This window comes from Loxodonta africana, chromosome 7 (assembly GCF_030014295.1).
Source record: "Loxodonta africana isolate mLoxAfr1 chromosome 7, mLoxAfr1.hap2, whole genome shotgun sequence".
NCBI lineage: Eukaryota > Metazoa > Chordata > Mammalia > Proboscidea > Elephantidae > Loxodonta > Loxodonta africana.
In genome coordinates this window covers 1,561,667-1,577,065 of record NC_087348.1, presented here as the reverse complement: position 1 = coordinate 1,577,065, position 15,399 = coordinate 1,561,667, and the positions used below count along the sequence as shown (strand labels likewise).

The 15,399-nt window shown below is 60.3% G+C and overlaps 1 protein-coding gene across 4 annotated transcripts in view; it reads right to left on the bottom strand.

The window, feature by feature from the left end:
• BRSK2 (BR serine/threonine kinase 2) overlaps positions 1–13,909 on the bottom strand; it is a 35,116-nt gene extending 21,207 nt beyond the window's left edge. For 3 of the 4 annotated variants that reach the window (XM_064287556.1, XM_064287558.1, XM_064287557.1), the window contains exons 1-3: positions 1,915–2,189; positions 641–674; positions 413–481 (exon numbers count right to left, since the gene is read on the bottom strand). In XM_064287556.1, coding sequence (XP_064143626.1) covers positions 413–481; positions 641–674; positions 1,915–2,189 — 378 coding nt within the window. Of the gene's footprint in view, positions 1–412; positions 482–640; positions 675–1,914; positions 2,190–2,933; positions 3,075–6,133; positions 6,220–9,332; positions 9,428–13,403 lie in introns of those variants that run through there. The other variant, XM_064287559.1, reaches the window with a different exon arrangement.
• Positions 13,910–15,399: the final 1,490 nt, after the last annotated feature.

The following is a 15,399-nucleotide window of genomic DNA, read 5'->3' as shown; positions in this document are numbered from 1 at the left end:
CGGGGGAGGGGCGGGCCACCGGGGGAGGGGCGGGCCACCGGGGGAGGGGCGGGCCACCGGGGGAGGGGCGGGCCACCGGGGGAGGGGCGGGCGGGGAGAGGACAGAGACGGGAGGGGGTAGGGGATGGGGAGAAGGCGGTAAGGGAAAGGAGAGGAAAAAAGGGGCCAGGAGGAAGTGAAAAGGTAGGGAAGGGGAAGAAGGGGGCGGAGGAGCGGAGAAGGGGAACGGGGCGGAAGAGTGGGCGGGGAAGAAGTGCGATAGAAGAGAGGACCAGGGGGTGGAGGGCGGGGAGGGGGTGGAGGGCGGGGAGGGGGCGGGCACGGGGCAGGGTGGGGGAAGAAGGAATGCGTGAGGTGCAGAGAGGAAGAGGAAGAGAAAAAAAGGACCGGGTGGCACCGGGCGGAGCCTCACCACCAGCAGAGCGAAGAGGATCACGCCACAGCTCCACACGTCCGCCTTCCGGCCGTCATACTTCTCGCCCTGCGGACGGCAACCGCCAAGTCTTGGCTGGGGCCCAGGGCCCAGCCTGGGGTCTTTGCGGGTGCGGTGGGCTCGGGTGGGGCAGGGCCCGTGAGTGCCCAGGCCGGGGGCGGGGAGGCCCCTTTGGCCGGAGCAGGGCTGGGGCCGCCAGCTACTCACCCGGATAACCTCGGGGCAGGCGTAGTGGGGTGATCTGAAAACAAAAGCAGCAGGTCAGCGGCCGAGGCGCAGGACTCGTTCTCCAGCACCCTCCAGCTTGGGCCTCCGGGCCCACCCCCCGGACCACCTGGGCGGAGACTGACAAGAGGGTGCCTCTTGCTCCCCACAGCCTCCCGAAGCCCCTCCCTGGCCCTGTGCTGCTCTTGCCCATTCCCCAGCCTCCACCTTCCCCCACACGCTCCCCCCGGGCGGATGCGCCAGTGTGGGGCCGCGGGCTGACGTCGAGCCCGCTGACCCCGAGAAGGCCGGCTGCCCAGGATGCACTCAGGGACTCTGGGCCAAACTCACCACAACCCAAACCCCCTGCATGCTCGTAGAAGACCATGTCCTGGATGCCGGAGTTGGGGAGGGGGGAGTGGGACGGGAGGGTTCAAGGCTGTCCGCATTCTGCTCAGACCTCTCTTGGGCTGTCCTGGGTCCTAACCCCATGGGGACTGGGTAGGGGCAGGCACTACTGAGAGCAGACACCTGAGGGGGCTTTGCTGAAGGAAGGGCCTGTATGGGGTGGGGGGCTTTGCAAAGGGAGGGGCCTGTACGGAGGGGAGGAGCCTATGTGAGGGGCTGGGGCATGCATGGAGGAGAGGCCTGCCCTGAGGGGATGGGCCTTCAGGAAGGGAGAAGTCTGCACGGAGCGGGTGCCTACACGCCAGCTCTCACTCCCTAGCAGGGCGAGTAGTGACCTGGGCAGAGTAGCCTTGCAGAACTGGGGAAGAGATCGAGGGTGTCCGGGCTGGCAAGGGCATCCGCCGGGCCCATCTCCCTCCCCCAGCTTCAGAGCCCAGGCTGTGTGCTGGAAGGGGGTCCAAGCCCCAGCTCCAACCCCAGTGAGGTCAGGCTGGCTAGAAGGTGGCCTTTGGCTTCAGGGCCCCATGACTGGGCGGGCAGTAAAGGCCCCAGGGTCTCCCTGGCTGCAAAAGCCACTAGCAGCTTTCTCAGTCTGGCTTTGGACACCTCCCGCCCGTCTCGTAGAGGCATCCCCAGGGCTGGGCTGGGAGCTTCGAGCCCCGCAGCCCTGGCCTTGACGGGCGATCCGCGGGAGCAGCAGCACTGGACCGTACGTCCACCTCCTCCTCCCCGGCTGGACCCGGGTTGCAGCACCGGCAGCGGCCAGGAGGGGGAGGCCACGGGTGGCTGCCCATCCACGCGGGCAGACTCCGCAGGTTCTCAGCGGTCAGCCGGCTGGCCCCGGGCAGAGAGCGGGCGCACCCACGCACCCGCAGCTGGTCTCCAGCAGGCTGTCGCCAACCTGCAGCGACGCCATGCCGAAGTCGGCGATGCGGATGTTGTTCTTCTCGTCCAGGAGAAGGTTTTCTGGTTTCAGGTCCCTGTGGCTGGGGAGGAAGGCGGGTTGAAGCTGCGTCACGGGTGGGCGTGTCGGCCTCTCCCTCCGCAGCCCCGGGGCCTCGGAGATGCCCCTTGCCCCAAGGGCCCTGGGCTCAAAGCCTGACTCTAACAGCCCCAGGGCGACCCCCTTCCCTCCCCGCACCATTGCGAGAGCTTGCCTCCCCTTCCCCCAACTCCATATACACAAAGAAGTGGCCAATAGCAGCCCAGCCTGATGATGTCACAGCCAGCCAATCAGAAGTGGCCTGCCGGCGTGGACCGGCTCTACTTTCGGTCTTTTGGGGATGAAACGGGTGCAGGAGCTTTCCTGCCTCCTGGCTCGCCCTGCATTCCCGCGCCCTCCCCAGTGGCTCCGGCTCTCTCCCCAGCCTGGTGGGCCTGCACCCTGCCCTCCTCAGCCTGAAACGCAGGGCTTCTCTGCGCTCCCCCCGCCCGCCTCCCCCGCCTGCCCTGCTGTGGCCCAGGGCCTCACAGAACACCTGACTTGCCCCAAAAGACAGCTGAGGCCCCCAGACACTCGGGAGTGGGTTCCTTGGCCTGGCCTCCTGTAAAAGCTGAGAGGGGGCTCCTGCACCTGGAGAGGGGTCGGGGGGAGGGGCACTGCTCCAAGCAGGCTGGAGGACAGGGTCAGGGTGGGGAGGGGAGGACAGGTGGCACACCTGGGGGGAAGACAGCACCCGGGAAGGCTGGGGGGACACTGGAGAAGGGAGGGGGCACTTTGGGAGGATGGGGGGTACCTGGAAGGGGGCACTGGGCATCTCACAAATAGTGGGCACCTAGGAGGACAGGGGCACCTGGGGGCCATCAGGGGATGGGGCATCTGTGGGGGACAAGGAACACCTAGCAGGTAAGGGGGCAAGAGGGGATGGGAGCACCTGGGGGCACGCACCATATGGAGTGACTGTGGCAGAAGTCTAGCGCTGAGATGATTTGCCGAAAGAACTTGCGGGCCTCTTTGGGGGTCAGCCTCCCCTTTTTCACAAGGTAGTCGAAGAGCTCCCCACCAGACACGTGTTCTAGCACCAGGTATCTGTGACAGACAGCAGGCACATCAGGCTGGTGCACACGGGGTACGCAGCTTCTCAAGGTCGTCCCACCAGCCAGCACAGTGCCAGCCAGAGGCTACGGCCACTACCCCATCCCCCACCCCAACACCTCATGTCACCACATCCCAGCACCCACCAGCCTCCAGTACAAAGAGCCATTGCCCCACCTCCACATTGTCACAGCCTGTAAGGTGTCCTAACCCCACCCATCCTGGCACCCTCCTGTCCCTGGGACTTGTCCTGGGAGGATGGGGCAGGGCAGCGGCAGAGGAGTCCTATGAGTGCCCGGGGCCTGGGAGCAAGAAACAGCCAGTCCAAAGACGAAAAGATGAAAGTGCCAGGCCCTGTCATTGCTGATGGAGAAGTGAGGTCACTGGCCCACCTCCTGTCTCTGCCCTACAAGCCCCTCCCTAGCCAGCTGTCATGGATTGAATTGTATACCCCCCAAAATATGTGTCAACTTGGTTAGGCCATGATTCCCAATACTGAATGGTTTTCCTTCATTTTGCAACTGTAATTTTATGTTAAGAGGATGAGGGTGCGATTGTAACCCCACCCTTACCCAGCTCACCTCCCTGATCCAAGGTAAAGGGAGTTTCCCTGGGGTGTGGCCTGCACCACCTTTTAACTCTCAAGAGATAAAAGGAAAGGGAAGCAAGTAGAGAGCGGGGACCTCATACCACCCAGAAAGATGCACCAGGAGTACAGCGCGTCCTTTGGACATGGAGTCCCTGTGCCTGAGAAGCTCCTCTACCAGGGGAAGATTGAGGACAAGGACTTTCCTCCACAACCGACAGAGAAACTGTTTCCCTGGAGCTGACACCCTGAATTTGGACTTGTAGCCTACTTTACTGTGAGAAAATAAACTTCTCTTTGTTAAAGCCATCCACTTGTGGTATTTCTGTTATAGCAGCACTGGGCGACTAACACACCAGCCCAGGCTGTGCTCTTGGGTACCGGCTGAATCAGACACACCCTCAGCCCTCAGGGAGCCCCAACCAGCAGCTCAAGACAGGGGGCTCAGGAGGTGGGGGCCAAGAATGGCCTGGGAGGTGACACTTGAGCAGGTCTGCCAGGGATCCAGGGAGGGGAGAGGGTGAGAGCAAAGCCCTGCTGTGTGTAGCTGGAACAGCAGGGGAGAGGGGGCCAGGTTCCCCTGGGGTGTCTCTGAGAGGCAGCCCAGGCTGAGCATCTGCCCTGCTCAGTGCCAACCAGCTGCGCAGCCCTTTACTAGTCCTAATGCTCCTGCCCATTTCCTGGTTTGTAAGACAAGGCTAGCATGCATCCTCATCCCCACTGAGGTAATATTATCCTGCGTGGCACAGCAGGCACCTTATTGGTGTTGGCCACTGATACCGAGCAAGGCAGGCAGCTCAGCCTTGTGTCTAAGGACCCAAAGAACAAAGGACTTTAGGACCCAAGAAACAAAGCTTTAAGGCCCAGGACCCAAGAACTCAAGGATCCACAGACTAAAGGCCTCAAGGACCCTAAGACCCAAGGACTCAAGGACACAAAAAAGGACCCCAGGGCCCAAGAGCTCAAGGATCCCAGGACCCAAGAAACAAAGAACCCTAGGGCCCAAGGATTCAAGGACCCAGGAAACAAAGGACTCTAGGGTCCAAGGACCCAAGGAACAAAGGATTCTAGGACCCAGGGCTCAGGACCCAAGAACCCTAAGACCCAGGACTCAAGAACCTAAAGCCCCTAAGACCCAGGGACTCAAGAACACAAATAACAAATGACCCTAGGACCCAAGAACTCAAGGACCCCAGGATTCAAGGAACAAAGGGCCCTAGGGTCCAAGGACTCAAGGACCCATGGACTCAAGGAGTCAAAGACCCAAGGAACAAAGGATTCTAGGGCCCAAGGACCCAAGGACTCCATGACTTTAGGACCTAAGGATCAAAGGATCCTAGGACCCAGGACTCAAGGACTCACAGACTCAAGGGCTCAGGACACAAGCTACAGAGGACCCTAGGGCCCAAGAACCCTGGCACTGAAGAAATCAAGAATGCCACCCTTGGCCAAGCTTCCTGCTGAGCGACAGGAGTTGGAGTCGGGGACCAGGAGGGCCTCCCAGGGCAGCACTCTGTGTGCCTCTCCTCACTCACTCAGTCACCCCTGAATCCGCTCCTCCCCACCCCCCCACCCCCACATACACACACAGAGGGCACAAGGGCCTTGCTGAGGCCACACACACAGTCCTGGCAGAGCTGGGGTGCATTCCTGCTCTGTGATCCCACTCCCCCACTGCCACCCCACTCCCAGGAGAGTGAGTACCAAGGCCACTGGATCAGGTGACTTGCCTGGAAACACACAGGGAGCAGGGGGTGGAGCTGGGGTTTCAACCATGCCTGCTGAACCCCTAGTCCTGCCAGGAAGGGGGCAGGCAATATGTCCCACTGGCCTCTGCTGGCTCAGTAGCCCAGGGCGAAAGCCAAGAAGCAGGGGTGTCCCCAGGTGGGACCAGCAGGTGTGCAGGACTTCAGACAGGGGTGAGGGACCCCAAGCCAGAGGGTAGAGGAACAGACAGGGCAGAGGGCGCACAGGCTCAGTGGAAGTGTGGGAAGGTCTGTAGGACCTCCAGTACCAGCCCTGGGGAGAGTGGGGGGAGGGCCAGAAGGCTCTCTGGGGCCAGGTGTGCCCAGGTGGCCCCTGCCTCTCAACCCAGTAGTGGTGGGAGGGAGCTCCCAGCCTTGGTGGCTCTACAAGGCTTCAATAGAGCAGGCCAGGGGTCTGGTGAAGAAGCAGGGACCGGTGCAGACTGGTGCTCACCCATCAGACTCCGTCCCCTTTGCTGAGTCCCTCCACCCCTGCCCCGGCCCTCCATGGATACCACTCACCAGCCCTGCCCCCAGCAGTGGGTGCTCCAAGACCCAGGTCCTGCCAGTGGGGGCTGCAGTCCCTGACCCAGTGCCTGCCTGCCCCAGCCCCTCTCCCCCGTCAGAGCAGCCCCACCTCCGGCCACCCAGCTCTCCAAACCCAGCAATCTGAGCAGCCCCACCTCCGGCCACCCCAGCTCTCCAAACCCAGCAATACCTACAAATATTTTTTATTTTCATAAACGTCGTGCAGCTTTAGGACGTGTGGGTGCTCTATGAGCTTCAGGATGGCTATCTCCCGCTCCACCTGCAGAGAGAGCAGAGCTTCAGGGCTGCAGCCCGACACAGGTGTCACGGCACAGGGCAGGGATGCAGGGGTGTCGCGGCTAGGACGCAGGTACAGGGGCCCAGTGCACGGGTGCAGGGGCGTGGCAGCCAGGGTGTGGGCGCAGGGTCGTGGCTAACAGGGTGCTGTGCAGGGGCGTGGCAGGCAGGGTGTGGGTACAGGATCATGGCCAACAGGGTGCGGGTGCAGGGATGTGGCAGCCAGGGTGTGGGTACAGGATCATGGCCAACAGGGTGCGGGTGCAGGGGCGTGGCAGCCAGGGTGTGGGCGCAGGGTCGTGGCTAACAGGGTGCTGTGCAGGGGCGTGGCAGCCAGGGTGTGGGTACAGGATCATGGCCAACAGGGTGCAGGTGCAGGGATGTGGCAGCCAGGGTACAGGTGCAGGGGTGCAGCAGGAGGGGTGTGGGTGTAGGGGCATGGCTGCCAGGGCCACAGGTGGGGCACTTTCATGTGGGTGTGGGGTGTGAGGGAACAGAGAGGGACATGGGCCATTCGTCCTGCCCTCACAGGGTCTTCACTTGGTGGAGGAGACAGAGATGCAGTGCAACCCTGCAGGGGCTGAGGTTGAGGAGGGCCCCAGGGCCCCAGGGCTACGCCTGCCTGCAGCCTTCCTCTACCACCGAGAGAGTGGTGAGGCCTGGGTGAGGGCTCCATGCCCAGCTGGCAGGCCATCCACAGGTGGGGTCTGGGCAGCCCCTGAAGCCACAGCCCCTCACCACACTAACCTGCCCGGAAATGAGGAAAGCCTGGTGCTAGCCAGGTGGCCTGTCCCGTCCCCAGACCCTGGGCCTGAGCCACCCTGAGCTGCCCCTCACATCTGAGTCTTGGCTTCAGCGCCTGTGCCCAGAGATTTGGGGAGGTGGTCTCCAAGGGCTTCCCGCCAGAGGGCAGGGCAGCTCCTCTGCCAACTGACATGGGGTGCATTCTCCCTCCATAAAGCAGGACAGCCAAGGAGGCCATGCTGGACAGTGCCGCTTTGTACAAGAGCCAGGGAGGGCAGGGGCCTGGCCTGGCCTGGCCTGGTGACCAAGGGGCTGGCTCAGAGCAGCTGTGGGCGAGGCCAGGCCTCAGGCAGAGCTGCAGGCATGCAGTGTGCTGGTGTGGTGTGGGTTGCCCGTATGTGTGTGCATATGTGTGTCCCTGTGTATGTGTGTATGCCTGTGTGGGCCCGTGTATGTGTACCTATGTGTGCCCATATATGTGTGTGCTCATGTACGTGTACATGCATGTATGTGTACATATGTGTGCCCGTGTCTGTGCGTGTGTACACGTGTGAGGGCATATGCCCATGTGGGGCCCCATATGCACATGTGTGCGAGTGTGCTGTAGGGTGTGAGGGCACGGGCAGACCCTTCAGTGTGTGCCCCCCCAAAATCCACAGCCCTCCAGCTGGCATTGCTCCTGAGGGGGGAGGGTAGAGCATGTCCCAGGACCTTTCGGGGGGCAGAAGTGGCCCCAAGCACAGCCTCCTTGCCCTTCCCCAGCCTCTGGGAGCACCCTGGACCAAGGACACTCAGACCCAAATGACTGTCCTACTTCTCAACAGGCCACTGTGGCAGCTGATAGACCCAAGTCTATCCCTGTCCCCAGCAGTCAGAGGACTCCACCATGCCCCTAGCCCCCAATCTAATCACTGGGTCAGTGGCCCTGCCAGTCGCTGCAGAGGGGCCAGGCCCAGGAGTCCCCGTGAGTCATGGTGGAGCCTAGCAGGGACACAGGGACACAGGGACACCGTGGGTCTTGGCTGCAGCCCCTCATGCCTCTAGGCCTTCGCAGGGCACTCCCATCGTATCTACCTCCCCCCGCCCCCCATCAAGCTCCTGTCTCCCCATTTGGGTCCCTCGCAGCATCTTGAACCTGAGGCACCCCCACTGAACACTGAGTCCCTGTCCCCCACCCCCTGGCAGACCCTCCCTTTGTCCCCCCAGCCAGGCACTGTCCCTGACCCCCCCTTCTCGCACCACATCCTCAGCTTCAAGGCCACGTTGGAACCCACCTGCCCCTCACACCTACACAGCCCCCACCCCATCCAAGTTACTGTCACCTCCTCTTAAAACTGCCTGTCTCCCCTCGGGTGCCTAGCTTCCCATCTTTGGCACACCCAAGTCTATCCCTGTCCCCAGCAGTCAGAGGACATCATTCCCACCTTAGACAGAGCAACAGCCCCCTCCCCCACTAGTCTCTGCAGCCAGCTGGTTCCCCAGTTTTGCCTGGGAGAGAGAACAATCAGGGATGCACTGTCCCCAAGGGCAGGGGGCTCAGGAGAGCCTCCACTCTGCCACCAGGGAGGCAGTGAGGGCCAGGTTAGGTCAGGCCAGCTTCCGGCCTCCTTGCCCCTGGAGGAGACGGGGCAGGGGGGCTTCCCAGGCTGTAGAGGTCTCAGCTGACCCCAAGCCCAGGTGCCAGGGTGAGGGGAGCAGGGCTGCCGACTGGGAACCCCAGAAGCCCTAAAGGTCCCTCCCTATGGAGTCTGGGCAGACTCCAGGAGTCCCCATCCCATCTGTGGTCTGCCCATCACATGAGTTCAGGCCCCAGTGGAGGAGTTGGGACAGGCTGGGCCTCCTCGATGCCAAGTCTGCCCTCTAGCGGGAGGGAAGAGGAGGGAGGCAAAAATAGTAGGAAGGAGAGAGATATCAGGGAGGGGGGAGGAGGCTGAGTGGAGTCCTTCAGTCTTTTCATTTCCTCTTTTCTACCCTCAGAGGCAAGGCGCTCCTCCAGACTTTGGTTAGGGAAATTGAGGCCCAGCCAGCTTGCCCAGTAGGTCCAAGCAGCACCAACACTGGGCCACAGGCTTCCTGCCACCCACCTCGTGGGCCTGTACCCCCATGCCAGGGTGTGCCTGGCTCATATCCACAGGAAAATAGGGGGACCTGGCTGCAGCTGACCAGAGGCCTGGCGGGGTCGCCAGCAGAGGAGGGGCAGTGGGCAAAGCCCAGGAAGCAGCCCTGTCGGTGTCCAGCAGAAAGGGGCAGAACCACTTGCGGAACACTTAACAAACCCCCAGGCCCTACCCCTGAGCCCTGGCCCTACCCCCACCAGTGCTGTCCTCAAGCCTGGCCAGGTCTCCCTCTCACCTTCATCAGCACAGACTCGCTGAGCTTCTCCCGGTTGACAATTTTGATGGCGACCTTTTGGCACGTGACACAGTGAATCCCCAGCTTCACAAGGCCTGCAGAGGAGAGAGGGTGGTGGCTCAGACCCCATGGGGCACCCGACACCGCCCCCAGGATGCAGCCCCCCACCCTCAGGCAGCCCCCTAGCTGCATAGAGCTCTCCTGACTTGGGGCAACCGCGACCTCCTTCCCCATAGCCCTGGGACCCCACCTGCTCCCGGTCTGGCCCCTCGCTCAGAACCCTAGGGAAGGGTCCAGCTCCAACTCCCCCTCCCTGGGTGCTACGCCCGTCAGCACCCCCTTCCCCATGCCCCTCCGTGCCCGCCTGCCCAAGCCTGCCGCTTGCCCACAGCCACTGTCTGCCTCCCCCGTCACTGCCCGGAGCAGCTGGGTGGCTGTGCGTCACTCTAAACTGCCTCCACCCCAGCAGCATTCTTCCTCCCACAAACCTCCCCTTTGGCCCCTTCGGGCCTCTGGTGGGCTCTTGCCCTCCCGGCGTGGGTCCCAGGCCTACGTGGCCCTTGACACCCACAGTGGTCTCTCGGGCACTCGAGCCCTCCGCTAGGTCTGCAGCTTGGGAGCCAGGGTGTCTTTGGGGCCAGGATGCAACTCTCTGCCCACCCAGCAGCCCCAACTTGCTAGGCCTCTCCTACCCACCCTCCTCCCCCCAGCCATGCAGACCAGGACAGAGGCTCCCTGTATACACATGCACGAATGCACACACATGTATGCACATGCACGCACACACGTGCATTCACACGTGCACGCACACACGAACACATGCACGCACACACATATGCACACACATATGCACTCACACATGCACACACATGCACACACAGGTGCATTCATGCATATGTACACAGACACGAACACATGCATGCACACAAACATGCACACACATGTGAACTCACACACAGGCACACATGCATTCACACACAGGCACGCACATGCATTCACACATATGCACACAGTGCATCACAACTACGTACACACATGCATGAACACACACGCATACACACATGCACACATGTGAATTCACAGGCACACACACAGTGCATTCACAAATATGCGTGCACACACGTGTACACGCACACACACGTGCATTCACACATGTGCACAGACATGCACATATACATGCACACACACACGCACACACACACGTGCACACATGGCTCCCCAGGACACCAGGGCAACCCCACGGCCACTGCCTGGCCAGCCCCACAGCCTCCACCGCCTAGGGTGTTATGGGTTGAGGTGTGTTCCCCCAAAATATGTGTTGTAAATCCTAGCTTCTATGCCTGCGGTTATAATCCCGTTTGGGAATCGGTTGTCTTTGTTATGCTAATGAGATAGGATTAGCGTAGGGTGTGTCTTGAGCCCATCTCTTTTGAGATATAAGAGAGATTAAACAAGCAAGCCAGCAAGCAGAGATGAGGGAAGAGAGATGCCAAGCCACATGGAAATCTCCAAGGAGACAAGGAACAAGGACCTTCTCCAGAGCCGATATAGAGAGAAAGCCTTTCTCTAGAGCCAGCACCCTGAATATGGACTTCTAGCCTCCTAAACTGTGCGAAAATAAGTTTCTGTTTGTTAAAGCCCTCCACTTGTGGTATTTCCATTATAGCAGCACTAGATAACCAAGACACAGGGTTGCGGCCAAACTCCTTAAAGATCCACCGCGCTGGTCGCCGCCACCTTGGCACCTGGGCTCACCCTCGCGTCCATGAGCCCTTCCCTCAAGGACGGTCACCCACTCGGGCCAGCAGCTGCCCTGGAGCTGGACTGCCTCACTTCCCACCCGAGCCCCCACACCAGACTGCTCCAAGACTTGCTTGCCATCCTTCTTCCCGGCGGGGCATTTGGGAGTTTGCTGGGGGTTGGATTTCACAGTGGTGGGGGTCCCCTCTGACATTTTGGGGCAGCGCCTGGCAAAATGCAGATGACAGGCCACGCAATTCAATCTCCCCGTGTCCAGGCACATGGGTGGAATGATCGTCTTAAGCGCTGCACCCCAGAGACCGAGCAACAAGTTTGCTGGATTTTAATAGATACAGAAGGTTTCACTCAAACTCCCGCAAGAGCCATTTCTGTTTTCAGAACACCGTGGTCCCAACAGCAACACCCCCCATCGTGGTGCAGGGTCACCAGTGCCCCCCAGTCCTGTCCCCGCTCTTCCACAAACAGGTGCACACACCTGCACTGCCACGCCAGGCACGGCAGGTCACAGCTGCACTCACAACTTTATGGGCTGTTCCATGACCCGTCACTCTCCTCCCCACTTCCTATCCACCATGGCAGTGCTGATGGTCCGTGTGTGGATGGCTAGAGCCTCTGACCTCCTGGAGGACACAAGGGCTGGCTCAGAGGGTGGGTGTGTGATAACGCCTGTGCCTCGTAAACACCAACACCAAAGCTGCAGCAAGCAGTGCTGCAAAAGGAGCCTGAAGGTTGCGGGGTGGATAAAATCAGAAACCAAGCCCACTTCATTGAGTTGACTCCAATTCTCAGCAACCCTACAGGACAGAGTAGAACTGCCCCCTAGGGTTTCCAAGGCTGTAATCTGTACAGAAGCAGACTCCCACAGCTTCTCCCATACAGCAGCTGGTTTGAACCACCAACCTTTTTGGTCAACAGCCGAGCGCTTAACCACTATGCCAACAGATCTCCTCAGAACGTAAGCTTGTTTGGAAACAGGGTCTTTGCAGATGTAATTGGTTAGGATAAGGTCTTACCAGGGTAGGGTGGGCCCTAATTCAATGACAGGTGTTCTTATAAGAAAACAGACACAGAGACACAGACAGAGGGAAGATGGCGGCAGAGATGGGAGGTATGTGTCTACAAGCCAAGGAACGCCAAGGTTTGCTGGCGGCCACCAGAAGCTGGAAGGGAGGCGGAGAACAGATTCTCAGAGACTCCAGAAGGAAATGACATGGCCGGCACCCTGATTTGGACTCTCAGCCTCCAGAACCGTGAAAGAATCAAGTTCTGTCCTTGTAAACCACCGGCTTTGTGGTGCTTTGTTCCAGCAGCCATGGGGAACTCACACCCTGGGTGACCACCTGGGTGGCTGCCGCTTGCTCCTCTCCCTAAGCTCTCATATGCGCACCACATGCACAGAATGTGTTGTAAACCTGCCGAGTGTGGCAGGGACCCGGGTTACCCCAACATCCTCTTAAACACCGAAGCCAGCGTTCAAGACGACACGTGTCTGCTGTCTGATGGGCGACCTCCATGGGGGTTCCAGGAACCCCCAGGTGGGGGACAGTTACCTCCTACAGCCTGGAGCTGGGTCATTGCTGGGTCCAGCAGACACCCCAATCATGAATGGAGGCTCACAATGATGGGGAGGGACACGCACACTGTGGGGCTGCCAAACGCGCTCTGAACAGCGAGCTCCAAGGAGAGAAATGGGCCTCAGTCGGGTCCCCTGCCTCTGCCTCCAGGAATCAGACCCAGCCCCCACTTGCCCCTCGCTCCCTGCCCTCAGGAGTTGGAACCCCACCCCCACCTATCCTGGCCCTGCCCCCTGCCGTCAGGAACCAGAACGCTGCCCCACCTGCCCCGGCCCACCCCCCAGCAGCTGGCAGCCAAAGGACAGAGCAGCAGGACGGAGCAGCAGTCATCTGCAGGAGTGCTCGCTCCATCGCGATTCTGGGATTCTGGGTCGCCTGCTTCCCTTCTGTTTTTTGTGAACCACTCCATCTTGGTGTCCCGTGTCCCATTATAGCAGCTCAGGGTGCCCCAGGACAAGGCAGCACAACCCAGATCTAGCCAGTACGGTGGTCACTCACAGCGTGGCTGATGTGCCTATTGACCGAAGCCATGAACACTTCTGCTCAGGGTCCTGTCAGCCGCAGGATTCTGCCCCCCATCAGCTGTGGCCCGGGCCCCGCTGCTAAACCAGCTGGCATTTCCTTACTCATGACACTGAACATCCTTTCAGATACTCATTGGCTATGTGAAGGAGCCCTGGCGGAACAATGATGACGCGCTGGGCTGCCAACCAAAAGGTCGATGGTTCCAACCTACCTGGCGGCTCGACCAGAGAAAGACCTGACGATCTGCTCCTGTAAAAATTAAAAACAAAAACAAAAAACAAAAAACCCCATTGCCGTCCAGTCGACTCCGACTCATAGCTCCCCTGCAGAACAGAGGTGAACTGCCCCATAAGGTTTCCAAGGCTGTAAATCTTTATGGAAGCAGGATGCCACACCTTTCTCCAGCAGAGCGGCTGGTGGGTCCAAACCACCAAGCTTTTGGTGAGCAGCTGAGCGCTTAACCACTGTGCCACCAGGGCTCCTTCCTGTAAAGATTACAGCCTAGGACACCCTATGGGGCAGTTCTACTCTGTCAAATGGGATTGCTATGAATCTGGGCACAGTGCCCAGATGACCCACAGCGTTCCGGGGACGGACAGCTTTACCCTCCCGCCAGCCTGCCTCTGCATGACATCCTGACCCACGCGTCCCTGCCTGGACCTCCACGCCCCCCACTCCATCGGCCACCCTCCTGACCCTGCTGCCTGCAAGGTTCCGAGGCCCTCACCCACCTGCTGTGGCCAGTCTTCTCGAGGTTAGCCCTGACCACCTTCTCAGAGGGGCCATCATAAAGACCCAGTGGCCAAATTTGATTTCCCTTGGACTGTGGACTCACTCCTGCTGAAGGGGTCTGACAGTGGTGTGCCTAGAAGGGTCTTGGTAGTCTACTGGGACCAGCCCCACACAGGCCCTGGGAGAGGATGAGCACCCACCAGGAAGCTGCACGTGGGTAGAGACCTACTTGGGGTTCAAGCTCTGCTAGCGGGGCAGACACAGCAGCTCTGCTGTAGCTCAGGGGTTGGACGCAAGGCTTGGGCACAGGAAGGCTGTCCTGAGGCCTGGGACCCCGGGGGACAAAGCTGTGCCTTCTTGAGGCAGGAGAGGTGAAGCAGAGGACCCCAGGAAGAGGAGGGTGTCTCTATGCAGCTCCCTGTGCTGACAGCAAGGACAGATGGGGCCCAGGTCTCAGCAGGGTGCACCATGCCAGCCACACTCCCAGCTGCTCCTGCCCGGGAAGGGCCACCCCTCGCTGGCTGCCTTTGATCCCGCGCGGGAGCCCTGTGATCCAGGTCAGAGAGGGAAGACAGAGAGGGAGACAGACAGTGCTGTCATCTATAATTGAGGGTGCAGGAAGGGCCGTGAGCCAGCAACTCTCCCCCTAACTCCAGGAGGGAGGCTGGCACCCTCCCTGCTCCTGACACCCCCTTGAGGGTATCCTGTTCAGGGTTCCCCACTGCCTGGACTTTGGCTAGCCAGCTGCCACCCCGTCCCCCCCAGGCACAGGGGCTCAGTATACCCCAGGTCAGGAGGTACCTGCCCAGCAGGACGCTGGGTCCAGAGATGGAGAAGGGCAAGACCAATTTAGAAGCAAAACCTCCATCCAGCAAAGAGCCTCCAAAACAAGGCTGAACGGCGAGTGAGAAATCCGGGGAACAGCTGTGGGAAGTGATGAAAGGTTCCTCCCTTGAAGGGGGACAAGTTCATGACATTCCACAGGGGCCAAAAAGACGAATGCCAAGAGCATGGAACAGGTCACAAAGGAAGGACATTCACGACCCCCAGACCACCGTCCAGAGCGAGGCTCTCAAAGAACAAGCGCTGCCACTGTCCCCAGGCTGCAGCCACAGGCAGGCTGGTGACAGGACATGGGGTGTTGGGTCAATGCCCTTGGGGACCTGGGCTGTGCAGCTGGGGGACAGGCGCACATGACCTGCAGCCCCATGCTGCATGGTTGATCATTTCAGTGTGATGCAGGGAATAGCCTGCGTGTCCCCAAACAGGAGGCTCGACAAGTAATTATGGCAAAGGGTCCATGCAGCCAGTTCAACAACTGGGCGACCTGAACGCAGGCCCAGGAAGGAGTGTGCCTGCCGGACGGCAGCGGGGAACAGTGGCTACAGAGCCCGCAGCCACTCTAGAAGGGTAAAACACACCAACATGTACACACGTGTATACCTACACAGAGGCTCCACACCTGCACACACACA